Raw genomic sequence first — 21,859 nt, 5'->3', positions numbered from 1 at the left:
GAGACCATACCTATTATGGATGTCAATAGTTGAGTTTAGCTATAAAGGAAAACAGAGCTAAAGAACAAGTAGGCATTGGCGTTCTGTCCGTGCATGTGTGTCGTGTTCATAGCCGATGCAGGACTAAATGGCATATTCTCGGTAGCAATGATTGTTATCAACTTCTTCGCAACAGTCCCAGAAAATATATTTCCCCAAAATAATGTAGCTAACTACAGAATATTGACAACCTAAAGACTGTCGATAGATGTTCTTAAAAAAGGAGGGGGTCATTCAATCACAGGTCCAGTAACAATAAAAAGCAGGCAGAGTGACTTGCAAATCATGCAAAAGACAGAATTTTCCTACTGACAAGTAAACTAAAACATCTAAAAGCCCCAAGTACACACCTTTATAAATTGTTTCACCTAAGCAAGAAATGTGTGACAATCACTCATAATTTAGATTAATTACCCTCACCTCAAAAAAAATCCATGAAGAGGGTGGCAACTGTAAAAATGACAACACTTCCAAGAGTAATGCTGAACTATTAGTGAAAGAAACTCTACCTTAGCAAACAGTCACGATATAAATAACCACATCAATCAATCAACAATCAACAATAAACAATCAACAATCAATCAATCAAAGACAAAGATGAAGAAATAAAGACCACTTTTACGCATGTCAGAATAAGATTCAAGTTAACCAAATAAGTCGAATAACCTCATATGATTAAACATCTATGTGACAATTAACTGGATGAACAACAAAGTTGAGTGTTGCTCATACCTCAGGAGAACCTTCAGCATTTCCAAACATCTCATCAAAGTCACTTGGACTTTTCTTCAAAGTCTGGTCAGCCGGCAGCGTGTTGTCATTGTAGGAAGACACAAACTTAAAGTCACTGGTTCTGGAGCCTGTTGTCAAGTAGGCGTCATAGTTGTAGGTGCTGCGTAAAGTTCCCATGCCATCCACATCTGCGTAATTAGGAGGCAGATACGCGCTGGGGATGGCAACTGCTCCATCAAACAACAGTCTGGGCTTTCTCCTGTGACAAAACCTCACAGCCAGGACCACCATGATGAAGGTAAGGAAGAAGGTGGACACGGACACCAGCGCGATGATCAGATAAGAGGTCAGCTTGGAGTTCTTCTCGTCGTAGGATATGTCTTTCAATTCTGGCACCTCGGCCAAGTTATCCGAGATAAGCAAATACATGGAGCAGGTGGCTGAGAGAGGGGGCTGTCCATTATCTATGACGGCCACAATCAGGTTCTGCTTCATGCTGTCGGATTCCAAAATGTCCCGCTGGGTCCTGATCTCTCCGCTGTGAAGACCGATGGTGAAAAGTCCCGCATCTGTGGACTTGAGTATGTGATAGGACAGCCAGGCGTTCTGTCCCGAGTCGGCATCCACCGCGATCACTTTGGACACCACAGAGCCTCCATGGGCAGCTTTGGGGACCAGCTCGGTCATGAAGGAGTTGCCCTCTGGCGCGGGGTACAGGATTTGAGGAGAGTTGTCATTCACATCCCCGATGAACACGCTAACGCTCACGTTGCTGCTCAGCGGAGGAGAGCCGTTGTCTCTGGCCATCACGAGGAATTGAAAACTCCTCAGGTGTTCGTAATCAAACGACCTGACGGCGTGGATCGCCCCCGTGTCTCCGTTGACAGATACGTAGGTGGACACCGGGGCGCCGTTCACCTCAGCAGGTAAGAGAGAATAAATGACGGTGCCGTTCTGTCTCCAGTCAGGGTCTTGAGCACTGACAGAGCATAAAGTGGAGCCAACTTTGTTATTTTCACTCACATATGCGCTGTAGGACTGTTCCTCAAACACAGGCGGGTTGTCGTTGATGTCTCCCACAGACAAGTGGATGCTTTTGGAGGAGGACAGAGGAGGAGAGCCCTCATCAGTCGCGCTGATTGTAATGTTGTAGTCTGACACTAGTTCACGGTCCAGACGTCCAGTCGTCACCAGAGAATAATAGTTTTTGATAGAAGGAACTAACTTGAAAGGGACATTTTGTTGAATGGAGCAGCGGATCTGCCCATTCTGCTCAGAGTCTCTGTCCTGCACGTTAATGATGCCCACCTCTGTGCCGGGTGACACATTCTCTGCCATTGGATTTGACAGTGATTTTAGTTGTATTACAGGGGAATTGTCATTTGTGTCAATCACGTCAATTATTAAGGAAGAATAAGATATTAATCCTAGGCCATCTACAGCGCTTATTTGCATTTCATAAGATGAAACTTTCTCATAATCAACTACACCAGAGACTCTCACTTCACCAGTTGTGGGGTCTAAATTAAAGATATTGCTATTGTCATCAGACGCATGGTCAAATGCATAGGTAATTGCACTATTTATTCCTTCATCTTTATCAGTTGCACTCACTGTAATCACCAATGTATCAAGAGGAGAGTTTTCGGGCAGACCGGCTTCATAGACTGTCTGACTAAACACTGGTGCATTATCATTAGCGTCCAGCACAGTGACATGTATTTGCACTGTACCTGATCTCTGAGGAGAGCCACCATCATATGCAGTTAGCGAGAGCATGATGACATTTTTATCTTCTCTATCTAATTCTTTGTCTAAAACCAATTCACAATATTTTCGCCCACCAGGTTTCGTGTTTACATTCAATTTAAAATTATCATTGTCCTGCAAAATGTAGCTTTGAACAGCATTTTCTCCGATATCTGCATCGTGTGCTTCTCTAACAAGAAAACGCTCTCCCTTATGTGCTGATTCCTGAATTTCTAATTTGAGCACCTCTTCATTAAACAGTGGATAATTGTCATTAATATCTAGAACACGAATACTAATACGGTGGAGCTCTAATGGATTTTCCAGTACGAGTTCCTGTTTTAAAACACATGATGCTTTTTTACCGCAAAGCCCTTCTCTGTCGATCCTTTCCTGCACAATCAAGTCACCCGTGTTGAGGTTGACGCCACAGTGCTGGACGTTGTTATCCTCTGGATCAATGCGTGCTTTGCGAGCAGAAAACTGGCCCACATCAAGTCCCATATCCTTGGCTATATTCCCGATTACAGATCCACGTTTCATTTCTTCTGGGATGGAGTAGCTCACGTCTCCATTGATGGTGCGGAGTATAAGGAAAAGAAAAATAAGGCGGGACCTGAAAACCGCAAATCCTTTGCTCTCCATTGCACAGCAAGTAAACCAAACTAAATTTTGCAAAACATAAATAAAAAATATCAATGTAATCTTCACGGATATCCACAGCTTTTACAGCACAGTCTCGTCACGCGTCTCGAGCAGAGCAACACAATGAAAATCCGGGTTGTGTGTCGACATCAGATGGGAGTTTCAATATTTTTTGTTTATGAGCGCATACTGACACCTAGAGTATATTTCTTGACATAACATGTACTAAGACAAAAACCAGTAGATTATCACACTGATCGCGTTGCATGAGCGTCCATTTTTTAAATCGAAGTGTTATATTGTCCCAAATTTCCATCCATCCATTTTCTATATTTTAAATTAGAAATATTAAAGTAGTATTTAAAACGACTGTTTCTTGGGGAAAAACCAATGGACTCAAAATAATTAGTTTGCTGACTAGACAGAAATCAGAATTAAGTATTCCCGAGTCAGCAGAGAAACGTGCGGAACTCATTTCAGCACCATGGACAGAGTCAAACTGCGCCCCTGAAAGAGACACGGTGGATTGAAAAGTAGAGCTCCTATAAAAATGAGTGCATGATATTTTCTGAGCAATGCAGTGAGCCAACCAGAAACCATATGGAATAGTGCATGAAGAAAACTCACGCAAATGTGCAAACCAGTAGGGCACTTTTCAGCCACTCTCAAAGAGGACTCAATTCATTTAATTGAGGTTTTACACTATAAGGACATAACCTACTTCATTAAAAGGCTTCACCTAACATATTTTTGCATTTCCTCACATTGAGGCACCTGAGTGTCTTTGCTCTCGTGAATATAATCATTAAAAACAAACACATATGTTTCTGAAGCAGTCTTTATATATATAACTGTTTACCAAGTAAGATCAATTAGAGCCTAACAATATTGGCAGACACTTCAATCAAAACATTAGATCATTGCTGAATCCATCTAGTATAATCAATTTTCATCAATACAAATGCATATACAATATAAAAGTCCTAGTTTGTAGAGAATGCCCATTCTCATGACTACCACTGTGCGCAAAGCGACATCCATCAAAGTACGCTTGGATTAGGTTGGTGTGGAAGAGCAAGCGGGTACTGATCACGATCCATCAAAGACCTTAAGAGCAAACTTCAACATGTATTTTGAGTCACACACTCCCTCAGGGCCAATGTCATTCACCTCTGACCTCACAAAAACAACTGCAGCTAAACATGTGGAAAGACTCGGTGCACTTTATCATCCATTTTCATTTAAAATAAATATCAAGGTCAGATGTCTAAATAATTGAATCTTGAAAAAAAATCCATTCAAAAAATAGCCTAACCCAAAGTTAAACTCATACATTATTTAACTTCAAGACCAATACTTGTATTTTTTAACACCTGTCAACATTGTGCATGAGTCACCTAGAACTGAAACCAATTCCAGCTGACTTTGGGCAACAGTCAGAATGGATACTTTCCTAGTCAGAAGTCAGACAGGGCAAGGACAAATATTTAATGGGAATCTGTCACACTGACAGCGTTGTGTTCACCATGCAACTATCAATGACGCAAGGGAAACCCAAGAATTTGCTTCTCAAACTGACAATTTAGTTGATTTCAGTTTAAAGCAGAGCAGCACACAAAACAGTCATAATTACTGTACTGTTTTACATAACCAAAACAGGGTAAGAACAATTGTGCTGTTAAATTTTTGGATTGAACAAGATATAACAAATGGATAGCAAAAAATGTTTTGCTCAAGGAAAATCAGAAAACAATGCTAGTGCCTACCTCTAAAGGGTCAAAAGAATCATGAAGCTCATCAACAAAGTCAGACGGACTTTTCTTCAGAGTCTGGTCAGCAGGCAGCGTGTTGTCATTGTACGAAGACACAAACTTAAAGTCACTGGTTCTGGAGCCTGTTGTCAAGTAGGCGTCATAGTTGTAGGTGCTGCGTAAAGTTCCCGTGCCGTCCACATCTGCGTAATTAGGAGGCAGATATGCGCTGGGGATGGCAACTGCTCCATCAAACAAAAGTCTGGGCTTTCTCCTGCGACAAAACCTCACAGCCAGGACCACCATGATGAAGGTCAGGAAGAAGGTGGACACGGACACCAGTGCGATGATCAGATAAGAGGTCAGCTTGGAGTTCTTCTCGTCGTAAGAAATGTCCTTCAGCTCCGGCACCTCGGCCAAGTTGTCCGAGATAAGCAAATACATGGAGCAGGTGGCTGAGAGAGGGGGCTGTCCGTTATCTTTGACGGCCACAATCAGGTTCTGCTTCATGCTGTCAGACTCGGAAATGTCCCGCTGGGTCCTGATCTCGCCGCTGTGGAGACCGATGGTGAAAAGTCCCGCATCTGTGGACTTGAGGATGTGATAGGACAGCCAGGCGTTCTGGCCTGAGTCGGCGTCCACTGCAATCACTTTGGACACCACAGAGCCTCCGTGTGCAGCTTTGGGGATCAGCTCGGTCATGAAGGAGTTGCCCTCCGGGGCGGGGTACAGGATCTGAGGAGAGTTGTCATTCACGTCCCAGATGAACACGCTGACGCTCACGTTGCTGCTCAGCGGAGGAGAGCCGTTGTCTCTGGCCATCACGAGGACTTGAAAACTCCTCAGATGTTCGTAATCAAAGGACCTTACGGCGTGGATCGCCCCCGTGTCTCCGTTGACAGACACGTAGGAGGACACCGGGGCGCCGTTCACCTCAGCAGGTAAGAGGGAATAAATGACGGTGCCATTCTGTCTCCAGTCAGGGTCTTGAGCACTGACAGAGCATAAAGTGGAGCCAGCTTTGTTATTTTCACTCACATATGCACTGTAGGACCGTTCCTCAAACACGGGCGGGTTGTCGTTGATGTCTCCCACAGACAAGTGTACGCTTTTTGAGGAGGACAGAGGAGGGGAGCCCTCATCAGTAGCGCTGATTGTAATGTTGTAGTCTGACACTAGTTCACGGTCAAGAGGGCCAGTCGTCACCAGAGAATAATAGTTTTTGATAGAAGGAACTAACTTGAAGGGGACATTTTGTTGAATGGAGCAGCGCACCATTCCATTCTCCTCAGAGTCTCTGTCCTGCACATTAATGATGCCCACTTCTGTACCAGGTGACACATTCTCCGGTATTGGATTTGACAGAGATTTTAGCTGTATAAATGGGGCGTTGTCATTTACGTCACTTATATGAATAATTACTCTTGCCTCTGAAAACAGACCATAACCATCTTTTGCCTCAATGAACACTTCAAAGTTTGATCCCTCTTCAAAATCAATGTTTCCCATTACTTGCAATTCACCAGTTTTGTGATCGAGTGAAAATCGATTTTGAGATTTATCAGAAAGTCGGCTGAACTCGTATGTAACTTCTCCATTTATTCCTTCATCTGCATCTGATGCACTCACGGTGATGACTGGGGTTTTGGAGGCTGCGTCTTCCCTCACTGAGGTTGTATAAACAGCCTGGCTAAAAACTGGGGCGTTGTCATTAGCATCAAGTACAATCACATGAATGACTACTGTACCAGATCTCTGAGGAGAGCCACCATCCATTGCTGTAAGTAGCAATTTCATTTCCTGTTCAGCTTCTCTGTCCAATTCCTTGTCTAAAACGAGCTCACCATATTTACTACCATCAGTTGTCGTCTGTATACGAAACACAAAATTGGCATTTTGTTGCAAAAGATAACTTTGAACAGAATTTTGACCTATATCAGGATCTTGCGCTGCATTAATGCGATATTTAGCTCCTTTGTCAGCTGACTCACGTATTTCCAGCTTTATAATATCCTTGGGGAAAACGGGCGCATTATCATTCACATCTAAAATCTGCAAAGACAACCGGTGCAATTCCAAAGGATTCTCCAGCAGCAGGTCAAATTTGAGAACACACGAAGGCTTCTCCCCGCAGTGCTCCTCTCGGTCAATTCTGTCAGCAACCGTCAAATCCCCCGTGCGGAGGTTTATTCCGCAATACTGTTTGTTGTTGTTTTCCATATCCACACGAGCTTTGCGAGCAGACAATTTCCCCACCTCCAATCCGAGATCTTTGGCAATATTTCCAATAACAGATCCACGTTTCAGCTCCTCTTGAACAGAATAGTTGAGGTCTCCATGCGCATATCCGACCAGAACAAAGAAAAGGGAAAAGCTCCAGTATCGGACAATGTGACGTGTGTGCGCCATTCTTTGAAAGTAATGCACACACCACAGCACGGTAGTTTTATCTATTAAAAAAAGAAAATCCCCGACATGAGCCGTCTTGTGTTTGTCCTCCGAGGTATGTCGACAGAGTGCGTCGATGTGTCTATTTCAACAACGGGTGATGAGCAAATTTCCAAGGCTCGGAACCCTGAGTCTATACTGACCCCTTGTGTACAACTTTGAATAAACGCCTTGAAATTGGGCAAGAAAAATCCCTACTCGTTAGAAAAAGTCTTCTTTTTCTAATAAATTTCAGGGAAGCAGATCATCTGCTATTTTCCCCTATATAGACGCAATAATTCTAAAGAACTCTTTCAATATGAGACAGGCAGAATGTTCACCAAAATTAAGTTTGCACAACTTTCTCTTGTGTATATACACATCCCTCACTGTGGTGTGTAATTATCTGATAGAAATGTACAAAATAGTGAGTTCAACTGTGCCATATTAGCCCAGAGTGTCACTGGGACAGCCGCACATTGGACTAAACAACATGGCTCATAAGGTGCACACAATAAACAGCTGGTCATGTGATAAAAATGTGGTTTGATGATGTCACCACATCTGCACATCGGTTTTAAGCAACAAAAAAAAAAAAAAACTGCAAATCAAATAGAAAAATGACAACAACACAAAATGTCTCAGTGAGGAGTCAAGTGTACCTGAGCTGCCAAATATAAGTGGTTATCATAGAAATACAAATCGGAGACTTTTATACTCAGCGGCAAGCAATTGAATTCATCTTAACGTAGCAACTATCATAGCACAACACAGATTAAAACTCATATAAACAATCCATAAGGAACGGAACAAGCAATGGACATAGATGTTTCCACGAAAACACGAGCACTCCCATGTCAAGGGGGTGACCTGATGAGCCAAACAAAAGGGAAAAACTTTTTTTTCCTCAAATGTCTTTTAGAATAAAGTTTTGGCTTTTCTCATTCAAGAACAACACCTTGTCAGCCAACTCAACAGGCAGGTAAGGGCAGACCAGCAATATGAACCAAACTATGTAACAACATCTTAGCCAAATGATAGTCCTTCCATCCATATCAAAGAGCAATACACCAAGTACAACTTCCCCAGATGCAGCGAAATGAAGACCATTCACTCAGGCAAACAAAAGCAGTGTCACATTCAGCATATTGGTTGATAGGTAAGTTTTGTTTGGAGAAGATCCAAACCTACAACTACTATCTTTTTACAATTCAGCTCCAGGTTACCAGTTTACAAGTCTTAAAAAGAACGTTTGAAACTTGTGTCTAAATTTTATTCTGCGTTTGAGTCATTATTGTTGCTCAAATACATGGCTTTCTAAGAGTCCTACTTCTTCTGCTACTAATTGGCCACTTCCATTGCCAAATATAGTTTCATACAGAAGAAGCTAATTCAAGATTAAGGAGGAGAAGAACAAACTACTCAAATTAAATTGCATGACTGGAATGGATCCTATATATATTTTTTTTTAATTATTAATGGTTTGGTCCTGCAAATGCATCACAACGGCATCAGCGGTATAAGATCCAAGTCGATAATGACTAGCACAGAGTGCGAACCAGCAACCCATCCAATGGTTGACTTACAAATAAGAAGAAACGTGGAACTGTTTACAAAAGGTAAATGACAAACTGATGTAAAACATGCATCATAATAGTAAAGAAAAAATATATATTTTTTGTATTATAGGGAAACAATCTAACCTCAAGTGGGTCGAATGAATCATGAAGCTCATCAACGAAATCGGAAGGGCTTTTCCTCAGTGTCTGGTCAGCAGGCAGCGTGTTGTCATTGTAAGAGGACACAAACTTAAAGTCACTGGTTCTTGAGCCCGTTGTCAAGTAGGCGTCATAGTTGTAGGTGCTGCGTAAAGTTCCCGTGCCATCCACATCTGCATAATTAGGAGGCAGATACGCGCTGGGGATGGCAACTGCTCCATCAAACAACAGTCTGGGCTTTCTCCTGCGACAAAACCTCACAGCCAGGACCACCATGATGAAGGTCAGGAAGAAGGTGGACACAGACACCAGCGCGATGATCAGATAAGAGGTCAGCTTGGAGTTCTTCTCGTCGTAAGAAATGTCCTTCAGCTCCGGCACCTCGGCCAGGTTATCCGAGATGAGCAAATACATGGAGCAGGTGGCCGAGAGAGGGGGCTGTCCGTTATCTTTGACGGCCACAATCAGGTTCTGCTTCATGCTGTCAGACTCGGAAATGTCCCGCTGGGTCCTGATCTCTCCGCTGTGGAGACCAATGGTGAAAAGTCCCGCATCTGTGGATTTGAGGATGTGATAGGACAGCCAGGCGTTCTGTCCTGAGTCGGCGTCCACCGCGATCACTTTGGACACCACAGAGCCTCCGTGTGCAGCTTTGGGGACCAGCTCGGTCATGAAGGAGTTGCCCTCCGGGGCGGGGTACAGGATCTGAGGAGAGTTGTCATTCACGTCCCAGATGAACACATTGACACTCACGTTGCTGCTCAGCGGAGGAGAACCGTTGTCCCTGGCCATCACGAGGACTTGGAAACTCCTCAGGTGTTCGTAATCAAAGGACCTGACGGCGTGGATCACCCCTGTGTCGCCGTTGACAGACACGTAGGAGGACACCGGGGCGCCGTTCACCTCAGCAGGTAAGAGAGAATAAATGATGGTGCCGTTCTGTCTCCAGTCGGGGTCTTGAGCACTGACAAAGCATAAAGTGGAGCCAGCTTTGTTATTTTCACTCACATATGCGCTGTAGGACTGTTCCTCAAATACGGGCGGGTTGTCATTAATGTCTCCCACAGACAAGTGGACGCTTTTCGAGGAGGACAGAGGAGGAGCGCCCTCGTCGGTGGCGCCGATTGTAATGTTGTAGTCTGACACTAGTTCACGGTCCAGAAGTCCAGTAGTGACCAGAGAATAATAGTTTTTGATAGAAGGAACTAACTTGAAGGGGACGTTTTGTTGAATAGAGCAGCGCACCTGTCCATTTTCCTCAGAGTCTCTGTCCTGCACGTTAATGATGCCCACCTCTGTACCAGGTGACACGTTCTCTGCTACCAGATTAGAAATTGATTTTAAATTGATTACAGGGGCATTGTCATTTACATCAATTATATCAAAAATGACTTTTGCCTCAGAAGAAAGGCCATAACCATCTTTGGCTTCAATCAACACTTCATGGTTTGATGCTTCTTCATAATCTATCTCACCTACCACAACAATTTCTCCAGTTTTTTGATTAAGCGAGAACATGTTTTTAGCTCTATCAGATAGTCGGCTGAACTCGTATGCAACTTCTCCATTTATTCCTTCATCTGCATCCGTTGCACTCACGGTGATGACTGGGGTTTTTAGGGCTGCATCTTCCTTCACAGATGTTCTATAAACATTTTGCGTAAAAACTGGGGCGTTGTCATTCGCATCAAGTACAATGACATGAATGACTACTGTACCAGATCTCTGAGGAGAACCACCATCCATTGCTGTAAGCAGTAATTTCATTTCCTGTTGTTCTTCTCTGTCTAATTCCTTATTTAAAACCAGCTCACCATATTTACTGCCATCCTTTGTCATTTTAAGGTGAAAGACAAAATTGGAGTTTTCTTGCAAAGTGTAGCTCTGAACAGAATTTGTTCCGATATCCAAGTCATGTGCTGCATTAATGCGATATTTGGCTCCTTTATCAGCGGACTCACTTATTTCCAGCTTCACAAAATCTTTTGAGAAAGTTGGGGAATTATCATTCACATCTTGAATTTGTAAAGACAACCGGTGCAATTCCAAAGGATTCTCCAGCAGCAGATCAAATTTGAGAACACACGAAGGCTTCTCCCCGCAGTGCTCCTCTCGGTCAATTCTGTCAGCAACCGTCAAATCCCCCGTGCGGAGGTTTATTCCGCAATACTGCTTGTTGTTATTTTCCATATCCACACGAGCTTTGCGAGCAGACAATCTCCCCACTTCCAATCCGAGATCTTTGGCAATATTTCCAATAACAGATCCGCGTTTCAGCTCCTCCAGAACAGAATAGCTGATGTCTCCATGCGCATATCCGACCAGAACAAAGAAAAGGGGAAAGCTCCAGTATTGGACGATGTGACGTGTGTGCGCCATTCTATGTTAGAAACACAAAATACTGCAAAAGAATCAGAATCTCATTTGATCTTTGTCGTCTGCTCTTTACGCCCTTAATGAAGAACACTGGATTCATGCTGTGGCGTGTAACAGACTCCTAACATTAAATAAATCCTCTGCTAGTCTATGGTGACACCAAGTGTTCAATTAAAATACTGCGATTGTAGACTTTAGGGGATTGATATTCTCTTTTTACATCGGTGCGTTAATTTAAGATGGCCGACTCTGCGCGTACAAAATTCATTTTAAGAAATTCTTGAAGTATTTACCTTTGCTGTCACTGTCAAAAATTAAATACGAATTCCATGTCAGGTATTTAGGAGTGAAGGACCAAAACACCAAAATAGTCTCATCAAATCCCTTGAAAGAGAACACTTTATTTAAATAAATAAATAAATAAATAATAATATTAATAATAATACAGCGTTCCTCAAGTGAGCGCATTATGTTATCATTTCAAAACAACACTAAAAATTCCCTGAATTCCCATTAGTTTGTTCTAAAAGTTTGTATTAGATGACAGTGTGGACAAACATTTTTTTAACAATAATTCAAAGTAAAGTGACACGACAAAAACGTTATTTTTTTCTGCTAGGGGTAATAATTTCTTTGTGTGGAACTCTTTGTTGGCTATATTAACATTTAAATTGCCTGAGAAAAAAAACAGCCAAGCCGCTGTTGCAAGGTACCATTTTACTCAAGCCCTAGCCAACTGAAATTAAACACTTTGCACTTCAATCTAAAAAAAGGTGTGTCAAAAGACGTGGTTTCTCCTCAAAATGACAGCGGAATTAATGTTTGTAGGTTGTCTTTTTAAAATAAAATGTTACGGTTTTATATAACCAACTGGATAAACATATTTAAAAATCACAAAAAAGGAAAGCAAGATCAAATGAGTCGACAGTGAAAATACATCGAAATAACCATAGCAATTTTCAGCACCAGGGACAGAGTTGTGACTACTGCAAGCTATTTTATGTACTCACACAGAAAATGACAAGACCAGTTGTCCAGGTTTCTCTATCAGGGACAATAGAAGAAACGACTTGAGCAAATATCTGGGAAAATAACTAAATCTGCATTGTTAGCTTCTCTCTACAGATGCAATGGAGGCAAAATGATGGCAGTTGTTAACCAATCAAGCTGAAATTGTCCATCCACTCATTCATCAATCCATTTGTATACCACACTTTCTACTTGGGTTCATGAGAAGGCTGCAACCCATATCAGCAGAAGCAAGTCAATTAAAATAATTTGCAGACAAACAACTGTATATTGATCTCCTCACCAAAACCATCAAAAACCAACTGCCAAGACCGAACAACAGGTTGAAGTCAATAAAGAAGCATTGATGAAAAACAAATCCCCGATACTTTTTATGACATTAAGACACAAGCTTAAGCAAGAAAATTACCAAGTGTTGATAGAAACAAAGGACAGAGGTCAACAACAGCTTCCTCCGTTAATGAAGTTGAGTAGATTGGAAATGGGAAGATGAGGCAAAAGATAACTAGTCAAGTTCGTGAAAGCCTATAGAAAATGTTGACGTATTCTGTGTCTAACAAACAAAATAACTGCTTTCAAATCTAGCATAGCGGTCCTACCTCCAAGGGGTCAAACGAATCGTGAAGCTCATCAACAAAGTCACTTGGACTTTTCTTCAGAGTCTGGTCAGCAGGTAGCGTGTTGTCATTGTAGGAAGACACAAACTTAAAGTCACTGGTTCTGGAGCCTGTTGTCAAGTAGGCATCATAGTTGTACGTGCTGCGTAAAGTTCCCGTGCCGTCCACATCTGCGTAATTAGGAGGCAGATACGCGCTGGGGATGGCAACTGCTCCATCAAACAACAGTCTGGGCTTTCGCCTGCGACAAAACCTCACAGCCAGGACCACCATGATGAAGGTCAGGAAGAAGGTGGACACGGACACCAGCGCGATGATCAGATAAGAGGTCAGCTTGGAGTTCTTCTCGTCGTAGGATATGTCTTTCAATTCTGGCACCTCGGCCAAGTTATCCGAGATAAGCAAATACATGGAGCAGGTGGCTGAGAGAGGGGGCTGCCCGTTATCTCTGACGGCCACAATCAGGTTCTGCTTCATGCTGTCGGACTCGGAAATGTCCCGCTGGGTCCTGATCTCGCCGCTGTGGAGACCGATGGTGAAAAGTCCCACATCTGTGGACTTGAGAATGTGATAGGACAGCCAGGCGTTCTGGCCCGAGTCAGCGTCCACCGCGATCACTTTGGACACCACAGAGCCTCCGTGTGCAGCTTTGGGGATCAGCTCTGTCATGAAGGAGTTACCCTCCGGGGCGGGGTACAGAATCTGAGGAGAGTTGTCATTCATGTCCCAGATGAACACGCTGACGCTCACGTTGCTGCTCAGCGGAGGAGAACCGTTGTCTCTGGCCATGACGTGGACTTGGAAACTCCTCAGGTGTTCGTAATCAAAGGACCTGACGGCGTGGATCACCCCTGTGTCTCCGTTGACAGACACGTAGGAGGACACCGGGGCGCCGTTCACCTCAGCAGGTAAGAGAGAATAAAGGACGGTGCCGTTCTGTCTCCAGTCGGGGTCTTGAGCACCGACAGAGCATAAAGTGGAGCCAGCTTTGTTATTCTCACTCACATATGCGCTGTAGGACTGTTCCTCAAACACGGGCGGGTTGTCGTTGATGTCTCCCACAGACAAGTGGACGCTTTTTGAGGAGGACAGAGGAGGTGAGCCATCGTCGGTGGCGCTGATTGTTATGTTGTAGTCTGACACTAGCTCGCGGTCAAGAGGGCCAGTCGTCACCAGAGAATAATAGTTTTTGATAGAAGGAACTAACTTGAAGGGGACGTTTTGTTGAATGGAGCAGCGAACCTGCCCATTCTCCTCAGAGTCTCTGTCCTGCACATTAATGATGCCCACCTCTGTACCAGGTGACACATTCTCTGCTACTGGGTTAGATAGTGACTTTAAATTGATCACAGGGGCATTGTCATTTACATCAATAACATGAATAATTAGTTTTGCCTTATTGGAAAGTCCATAACCATCTTTGGCTTCAACAAAAACTTCATGTTTAGCACCATCTTCATAATCTATTTCACCAACCACAACAATTTCTCCAGTTTTCTGATTAAGGGAGAACATGTTTTTAGCTTTATCGGAAAGTCGGCTGAACTCGTATGCAACTTCTCCATTTATTCCTTCATCCGCATCCAATGCACTCACAGTGATGACTGGGGTTTTGGGGGCTGCGTCTTCCCTCACTGAGGTTGTATAAACAGCCTGGCTAAACACTGGGGCGTTGTCGTTTGCATCAAGTACAATCACATGAATGACTACAGTGCCAGATCGCTGAGGAGAGCCACCATCCATTGCTGTAAGCAGCAATTTCATTTCCTGCTCAGCTTCTCTGTCTAATTCCTTCTCTAAAACGAGCTCACCATCTTTACTACCATCAGTTGTCGTCTGAATGTGAAACACAAAATTGGCATTTTGTTGCAAATTGTAGTTTTGAACAGAATTTGTTCCTATATCAGGATCTTGCGCTGCATTAATGCGATATTTGGCTCCTTTGACAGCGGACTCACTTATTTCCAGCTTTATAATATCTTTGGGGAAAACGGGTGCATTATCATTCACATCTTGAATTTGTAAAGACAATCGGTGCAATTCCAAAGGATTCTCCAGCAGCAGGTCAAATTTGAGAACACACGAAGGCTTCTCCCCACAGTGCTCCTCGCGGTCAATTCTGTCAGCAACCATCAAATCCCCCGTACGGGGGTTTATTCCGCAATACTGCTTGTTGTTATTTTCCATTTCCACACGAGCTTTGCGAGCAGACAATTTCCCCACCTCCAATCCGAGATCTTTGGCAATATTTCCAATAACATATCCGCGTTTCAGCTCCTCTTGAACAGAATAGCTGAGATCTCCATCCGCATATCCGACCAGAACAAAGAAAAATGCAAAGCTCCAGCATGGGAGGATGTGCCATAAATGCGCCATTCTCTTATAAAAACACAAAATACTGCAAAAGAATCAGAATCTCATTCGATCAGACTCTTTTTGCCCTTTGTCTTCTGCTCTTAACGCGATGAACAACACTGGCTACGTTTTAATGTGTGACGTGTAATATCCACCTAACGTTATAAATCCTCTGCTGGTCTATGGTGACACCAAGTGTCCAATTAAAATACTGCGATTGTATTGCAAATTACCGTATCTTTTATGCTTGCGATTTCATTTACTTCAAGTGGACATGATCACTTTCAATAAATGCTTGCAGTGCTTAGCGTTTCTGTCACTGAACAATCCGTAGTCAAGAACTGGATCCGATATACTGTAAGTCAATCATCCAAAACAGTAGACGAAGAATGCATCATAAATACACTCAAAATAGAATATCTTTGAAAATATAGCATAAAAAGAATGCAATTTTGTCATTCAAATAAGTACATATAAAGACAGAAACATTATGATTGAACTTGAAGAGTTTCTACAATAAATGGAAAAAACATTTTAACCATTCAGACTAAAAAAAGGAGGGATTTTTTTTACAATGAGGGTTAATCGTTTCTTAGTCTGAACCTCTTTAGTTAAATAAAATGTGTTTTGCCTAAGAAATAGAAAGAAATATCACTCCACAGTTGCCGTGTTATTTTCCTCCATCTGTTGCCCTGAAATTTAACACTAGGTATTTATATAAAAAAATGTATCTAAATAAAGGGAGAATCAACAAATTTGTCGTCCTCTCAAAGTGATATAGGGATTAACGTTCTCAAATTGTTGTTGTTCTATACATAGTGTAGTTGGTGTCTTTGTTACATAATTGAAAAAAATGACAAAAACAAGGAAACTGGAAAACGTTTCTTTCAACACCATCCTATGAACGCTGGAAAATTCAGCACCAAAGTGTGAATTAGAAGCTTCTTCTATAAGAATGTAAATATACAGACAACTAAGCTGTAAACCAGCGGCCCACTTGTCCCATGAGAGATCATGTCAGAAACAATTTTAAGTAAATGTTAAAAATAACTACATCTACAATGTTGTTGGTCTGATTCGGAAGATGTAAGATAGTCAAGCTACATATGCCAAAATTTTTCCATCCATTCACCCAAGTATCCATTTTGTTTTGAACCATACTTTCTGTTTAGGTTTATAGAATGGCTGCAGCGCAGGTCACACAACTGAGCATTCAATGTAGCAGACAGTTTACTGATGTAGAAACATCTGCATTGACCTTCATCACCAAAAAACAACCAAAGTATGTTTACCACCTCAAAATTGGTTTACACACACCTTTGAAAACAACAGAAGCCTGAAAACTCTAACATCAAAATGCAAACCAAAGGAAGCAATAAAATTCCAAACATGTTGACAAACTCAACAACAAAGGTCATCAATATTTGTCACCTAGAGCAGTGGTCCCCAACCTTTTTTGCACCACGGACCGGTTACGTGTCAGAAATATTTTCGCGGACCGGCCTTTATATAAATAAATATATTTATATATTTATTATTTAAATATTTATATATATATATAACTAGGATGAAATAAAATGATACGACTGGCATAAAACCAAATATAAACCATATAAAAATAAAACGTTGAATTAGTGGGAGCACCGAGCTCTTTTCTCAGAAATGAGCCGTTCCCATCTAGGCGTAATCGGAGACAATGACACCCGAAGTGGTTAAGGTTTGTCTTTAAATGCAGGATGCTTGGTCTCCATGTGCCAAAGCAGGTTTGAAGGCTTCATTGCCTCGTTAGCTAGCCTTTCGCCACATATGCGGAGTGCACTTGGCGCGTCAGAGTCACCTGTGGCGATAAATCCATATTTTAAGTAGGACTCCAGAAATGTTCTTTTAAATGCAGCTTTCCTTTTCTTAGAAGTCATTGGACGTTTTTCCCTTTCCGAAGAAGCTTTCCAAACTTCTCTGTTTCTTGCTCATTTTTGCTTGCCTCGCGGGCTTGACTGTGGTGACATGTCACGTGACCGAGACGAGCGCCCTGTGTCAAGAGTCCTTATTTTTCAGATGCACCGACAGATGTAATTGGGAGAGATTCGCCAAATTTTTTATATTTTTCAAAATAAATTCGTACTCATTTTTGCTAGCTTTGCGGGCTCGACTGGGGAAACATGTCACGTGACCGGGACGAGCGTCTTAACATGAATGAATTGATCGTCAATGAAAAAAAAAAATATATATATAGTATATATATATAGTTTTTTTTTTTTTTTCCCTGTGCGGCTTGGCGGCCCGGTACCAAGTGACCCACGGACCGGTACCGGTCCGCGGCCCGGTGGTTGGGGACCACTGACCTAGAGTAAAGCAGTGAGTGGCTACCGTGCCGTCATGGAGTCAAGGGAGAAAAAAAAATACCATATCGTTTTTTTTTTCTTGCTTGTTCATTTTAATGCCAAGTGCCACCAGAGGTGTATCACATGACTGGTAGAAGAGAAAAAATGACTACAATAATTTTGGCAGTACAATGCCACAGATATTGACGTAAGCATTGCAGTTACTATGTTGGTCATTCCATGGAAAATGGCTGGATATTAAATTCTTATGAGCTGTCTTTGTTGTCCTTATACCATTTGTACAAAGGAAAGACTTTCTCGTACCAGGCATTTAAAATCTTCAAGGAACCTCAAAAACAAAAGTGGTCAAATATTATTTCCATGACTGTGAGCAAAAACAAAATAACAGCATTCAAGTATGGCATTGGGGTCCTACCTCCAGAGGGTCAAATGAATCGTGAAGCTCATCAACAAAGTCAGACGGACTTTTCTTCAGAGTCTGGTCAGCAGGCAGCGTGTTGTCGTTGTAGGAAGACACAAACTTAAAGTCACTGGTTCTGGAGCCCGTTGTCAAGTAGGCGTCATAGTTGTAGGTGCTGCGTAATGTTCCCGTGCCGTCTACATCTGCGTAATTAGGAGGCAGATACGCGCTAGGGATGGCAACTGCTCCATCAAACAACAGTCTGGGCTTTCTCCTGCGACAAAACCTCACAGCCAAGACCACCATGATGAAGGTCAGGAAGAAGGTGGACACGGACACCAGCGCGATGATCAGATAAGAGGTCAGCTTGGAGTTCTTCTCGTCATAAGAAATGTCCTTCAGCTCCGGCACCTCGGCCAGGTTATCCGAGATAAGCAAATACATGGAGCAGGTGGCTGACAGAGGGGGCTGTCCGTTATCTTTGATGGCCACAATCAGGTTCTGCTTCATGCTGTCAGACTCCAAAATATCCCGTTGGGTCCTGATTTCTCCGCTGTGGAGACCGATGGTGAAAAGTCCCGCATCTGTGGACTTGAGAATGTGATAGGACAGCCAGGCGTTCTGGCCAGAGTCAGCGTCCACCGCGATCACTTTGGACACCACAGAGCCTCCGTGTGCAGCTTTGGGGATCAGCTCGGTCATGAATGAGTTGCCCTCCGGGGCGGGGTAGAGGATCTGAGGGGAGTTGTCATTCACATCCCAGATGAACACGCTGACACTCACGTTGCTACTCAGCGGAGGAGAGCCATTGTCCCTGGCCATCACGAGGACTTGGAAATTCCTCAGGTGTTCGTAATCAAAGGACCTGACGGCGTGGATTGCCCCCGTGTCTCCGTTGACAGACACGTAGGAAGACACCGGGGCGCCGTTCACCTCAGCAGGTAAGAGGGAATAAATGACGGTGCCGTTCTGTCTCCAGTCGGGGTCTCGAGCACTGACAGAGCATAAAGTGGAACCAGCTTTGTTATTTTCACTCACGTATGCGCTGTAGGACTGTTCCTCAAACACGGGCGGGTTGTCGTTGATGTCTCCCACAGACAAGTGGACGCTTTTTGAGGAGAACAGAGGAGGAGAGCCCTCGTCAGTGGCACTGATTGTAATGTTGTAGTCTGACACGAGTTCACGGTCCAGAAGTCCAGTCGTGACCAGAGAATAATAGTTTTTGATAGAAGGAACTAACTTGAAGGGGACATTTTGTTGAATGGAGCAACGCACCTGTCCATTGTCCTCAGAGTCTCTGTCCTGTACGTTAATAATGCCCACCTCTGTACCAGTAGGGGTATTTTCCGGAATGGGATTCTTCAACGATTTAACAAACATTAACGGGGCATTGTCATTGACATCAATGACGTCAATTATTAATGTACAAGATGACACCAACCCTAGGCCATCTTTGGCTGTAATTTGCATTTCATACAATGGTACCTCCTCATAATCTATGGATCCACTCACACTCACTGCACCAGTTTCTTTGTCAAGAGCAAACACACTATTCATTTCATCAGAGATGTGATCAAACTCATATGTTACCTCGCTATTGATTCCTTCATCAGCATCTGTGGCACTGACATTAATCACTATTGTGCTAGGAGGAGAGTTTTCAGGCAGACTTGCTTTATAAACAGCCTGGCTGAACACTGGGGCATTATCATTTGCATCCAGCACAGTGACGTGTACAACTACTGTCCCTGATCTCTGAGGTGTGCCACCGTCTGTTGCAATAAGCACAATCGTGAGCTCTTGTTCTTGCTCCCTGTCGAGCTCCTTTTCAATTACTAACTCCCCGTACTTCCCTCCAGCGCTCTTTGCAACAACATTTAGTTTAAAGTGTTGATTTGTTTCGATTGCATAGCTCTGTATAGCGTTCTGCCCCACATCTGCGTCGTGGGCCTCATCTAAACGATAGTGACTCCCTTTATCAGCAGATTCACGGATCTCCAATTTAATTGCATTCTTTTTGAACTGCGGTGAATTGTCATTAATGTCATGAATGTGAATATTGATCCGATGCAATTCTAAAGGCTCTTCTAAAACAAGCTCCTGTTTCAAAATGCAAGACGGCTTCTTGGCACAAAGCCCCTCTCGGTCAATCCTGTCTGCAACAAGAAGCTCTCCAGTGTTTAAATTCATCTCAAAATACCGTTTGCTGTTGCCGTCCCCATCAATCCGAGCCCGTCGAACAGACAGCTTGCCTACCTCTATTCCAATATCTTTTGCTATATTTCCAACAATAGATCCGCGCTTCATTTCCTCTGGAATTGAATAGGCCACATCTCCGCGCACAGTTTGTAGCGCAAAAAGAAAAAAGCCCAACAAAGCCGCCGCGTCCAACAACGCGCATCCCTTGTTTTTCATTTTCCCGAAAAAAAAAAAAAAAACGATGCTGAATGATGCCTTCAAAAAATTAACATCCAACTAAAATTATATGTTCTCGAATGGTAACGCACGGAGGATGCGTGAATGTGCGCCTCTGACGCATACGCCAAATTGTGGTCAAATATGAGGAAATGTTGATGTCCATGAACGTACATCTCATTTATCTGGTGGACAGCGCCACTAGGAGCACGTTTTGCATATCACATATAGTTTATGCTGGGATATTCGCACCTATCCTAAAATCAGACTTCAAAGTTAGTAAACGATGATAGTTTTGTAGTTCCCTGTTTGAACGTATGGGATTGCTGTAGCAGGTTAATATACATATATATATATACATATATATATATACAGGTTGGCGATAGAAAAAATATATGGTTGCAATTTTATTTTGCCAGCGAAAATACAAACTTCACAATGTGTTTGTGTTTCTTTCTTGTTTTATGACATCAAACTACAATTGTGGTAAATGAATTGTTCTTGACAGCACTGTAACAATTGCAAATTATCAAAGTTGTTTTAATTATAATAACAATAATAATTAATGATTTAGTAATTGCAAACGCAACCGGGTTGATTCGGAAAGAACGCCCATGGGAAGTGACGCAAGCTAACGACAGCGTCATTTGTTTAACATACAACGAAATTATTTATTGTCATGGGATATAAAAGAGTGATGGGATACCATTTTTGGAAGAAAAAATAGCAGTAATCCTGGGGGAAAAAAAGGTGTGCTGAATTCGCACAATATTATTTCATCAAGTGGTTGCACGAAATAAAATCAACTGGATCCAGACACATTTTGAAGTAGAGTATACATATAATTTTAAAAAATGCAACTAGATCCGGGTGATTTTATTGTATGGAGACACTTGACAAATTAAAGCTGAATGAAATAGTGTGTGAAATTTACTCGGAATACTTTGACCAGCACGGAGCAACACACACTACTTTATGAATCACAAGCTCTTAAATAGCAAGTCGAAATAAAATCACAGCTTCAAGTTATATTTGAAGAAAAAAAAACAACTATCCCTTAGTATTGTTAGCTCAAATGGGCTAATCCATTAAATGACATTAGTTAAAGAATAATTAATGGTGATGTTTTCAAAAATATGTGTTCTAACTTACTGGCTGTTGGGAGGAGGAACACAATCAAGAGTGATCCAAAAAAACGTTTCAATAAATGAATGCGGAGAGTGAATTTGACCAATTTAAATTTCACCAAACAATGTGGAGTTTG

The 21,859-nt window shown here is 42.5% G+C and overlaps 1 protein-coding gene across 14 annotated transcripts in view; it reads right to left on the bottom strand.

Moving 5' to 3' along the window:
* Positions 1-21,859, bottom strand: part of LOC119128672 (protocadherin gamma-C5-like) — a 212,343-nt gene that overhangs the window by 158,740 nt on the left and 31,744 nt on the right. Inside the window, exon 1 of one of the 14 annotated variants that reach the window (XM_037261301.1) lies at positions 18,196-20,745. The exons of 7 other annotated variants lie outside the window; for them this stretch is intronic. In XM_037261301.1, coding sequence (XP_037117196.1) covers positions 18,196-20,595 — 2,400 coding nt within the window. In that variant the 5' untranslated portion in view covers positions 20,596-20,745. Of the gene's footprint in view, positions 1-4,931; positions 7,696-9,046; positions 11,479-13,065; positions 15,577-18,195; positions 20,746-21,859 lie in introns of those variants that run through there. 6 more of the 14 variants (XM_037261326.1, XM_037261304.1, XM_037261328.1 and 3 more) reach the window with 6 other exon arrangements.

The sequence above is a fragment of the Syngnathus acus genome, chromosome 10 (genome assembly GCF_901709675.1).
Source record: "Syngnathus acus chromosome 10, fSynAcu1.2, whole genome shotgun sequence".
Taxonomy (NCBI): Eukaryota; Metazoa; Chordata; class Actinopteri; order Syngnathiformes; family Syngnathidae; genus Syngnathus; species Syngnathus acus.
The sequence above is the reverse complement of the archived record's forward strand: the minus strand, read 5'-3'. Positions and strand labels throughout refer to the sequence as shown.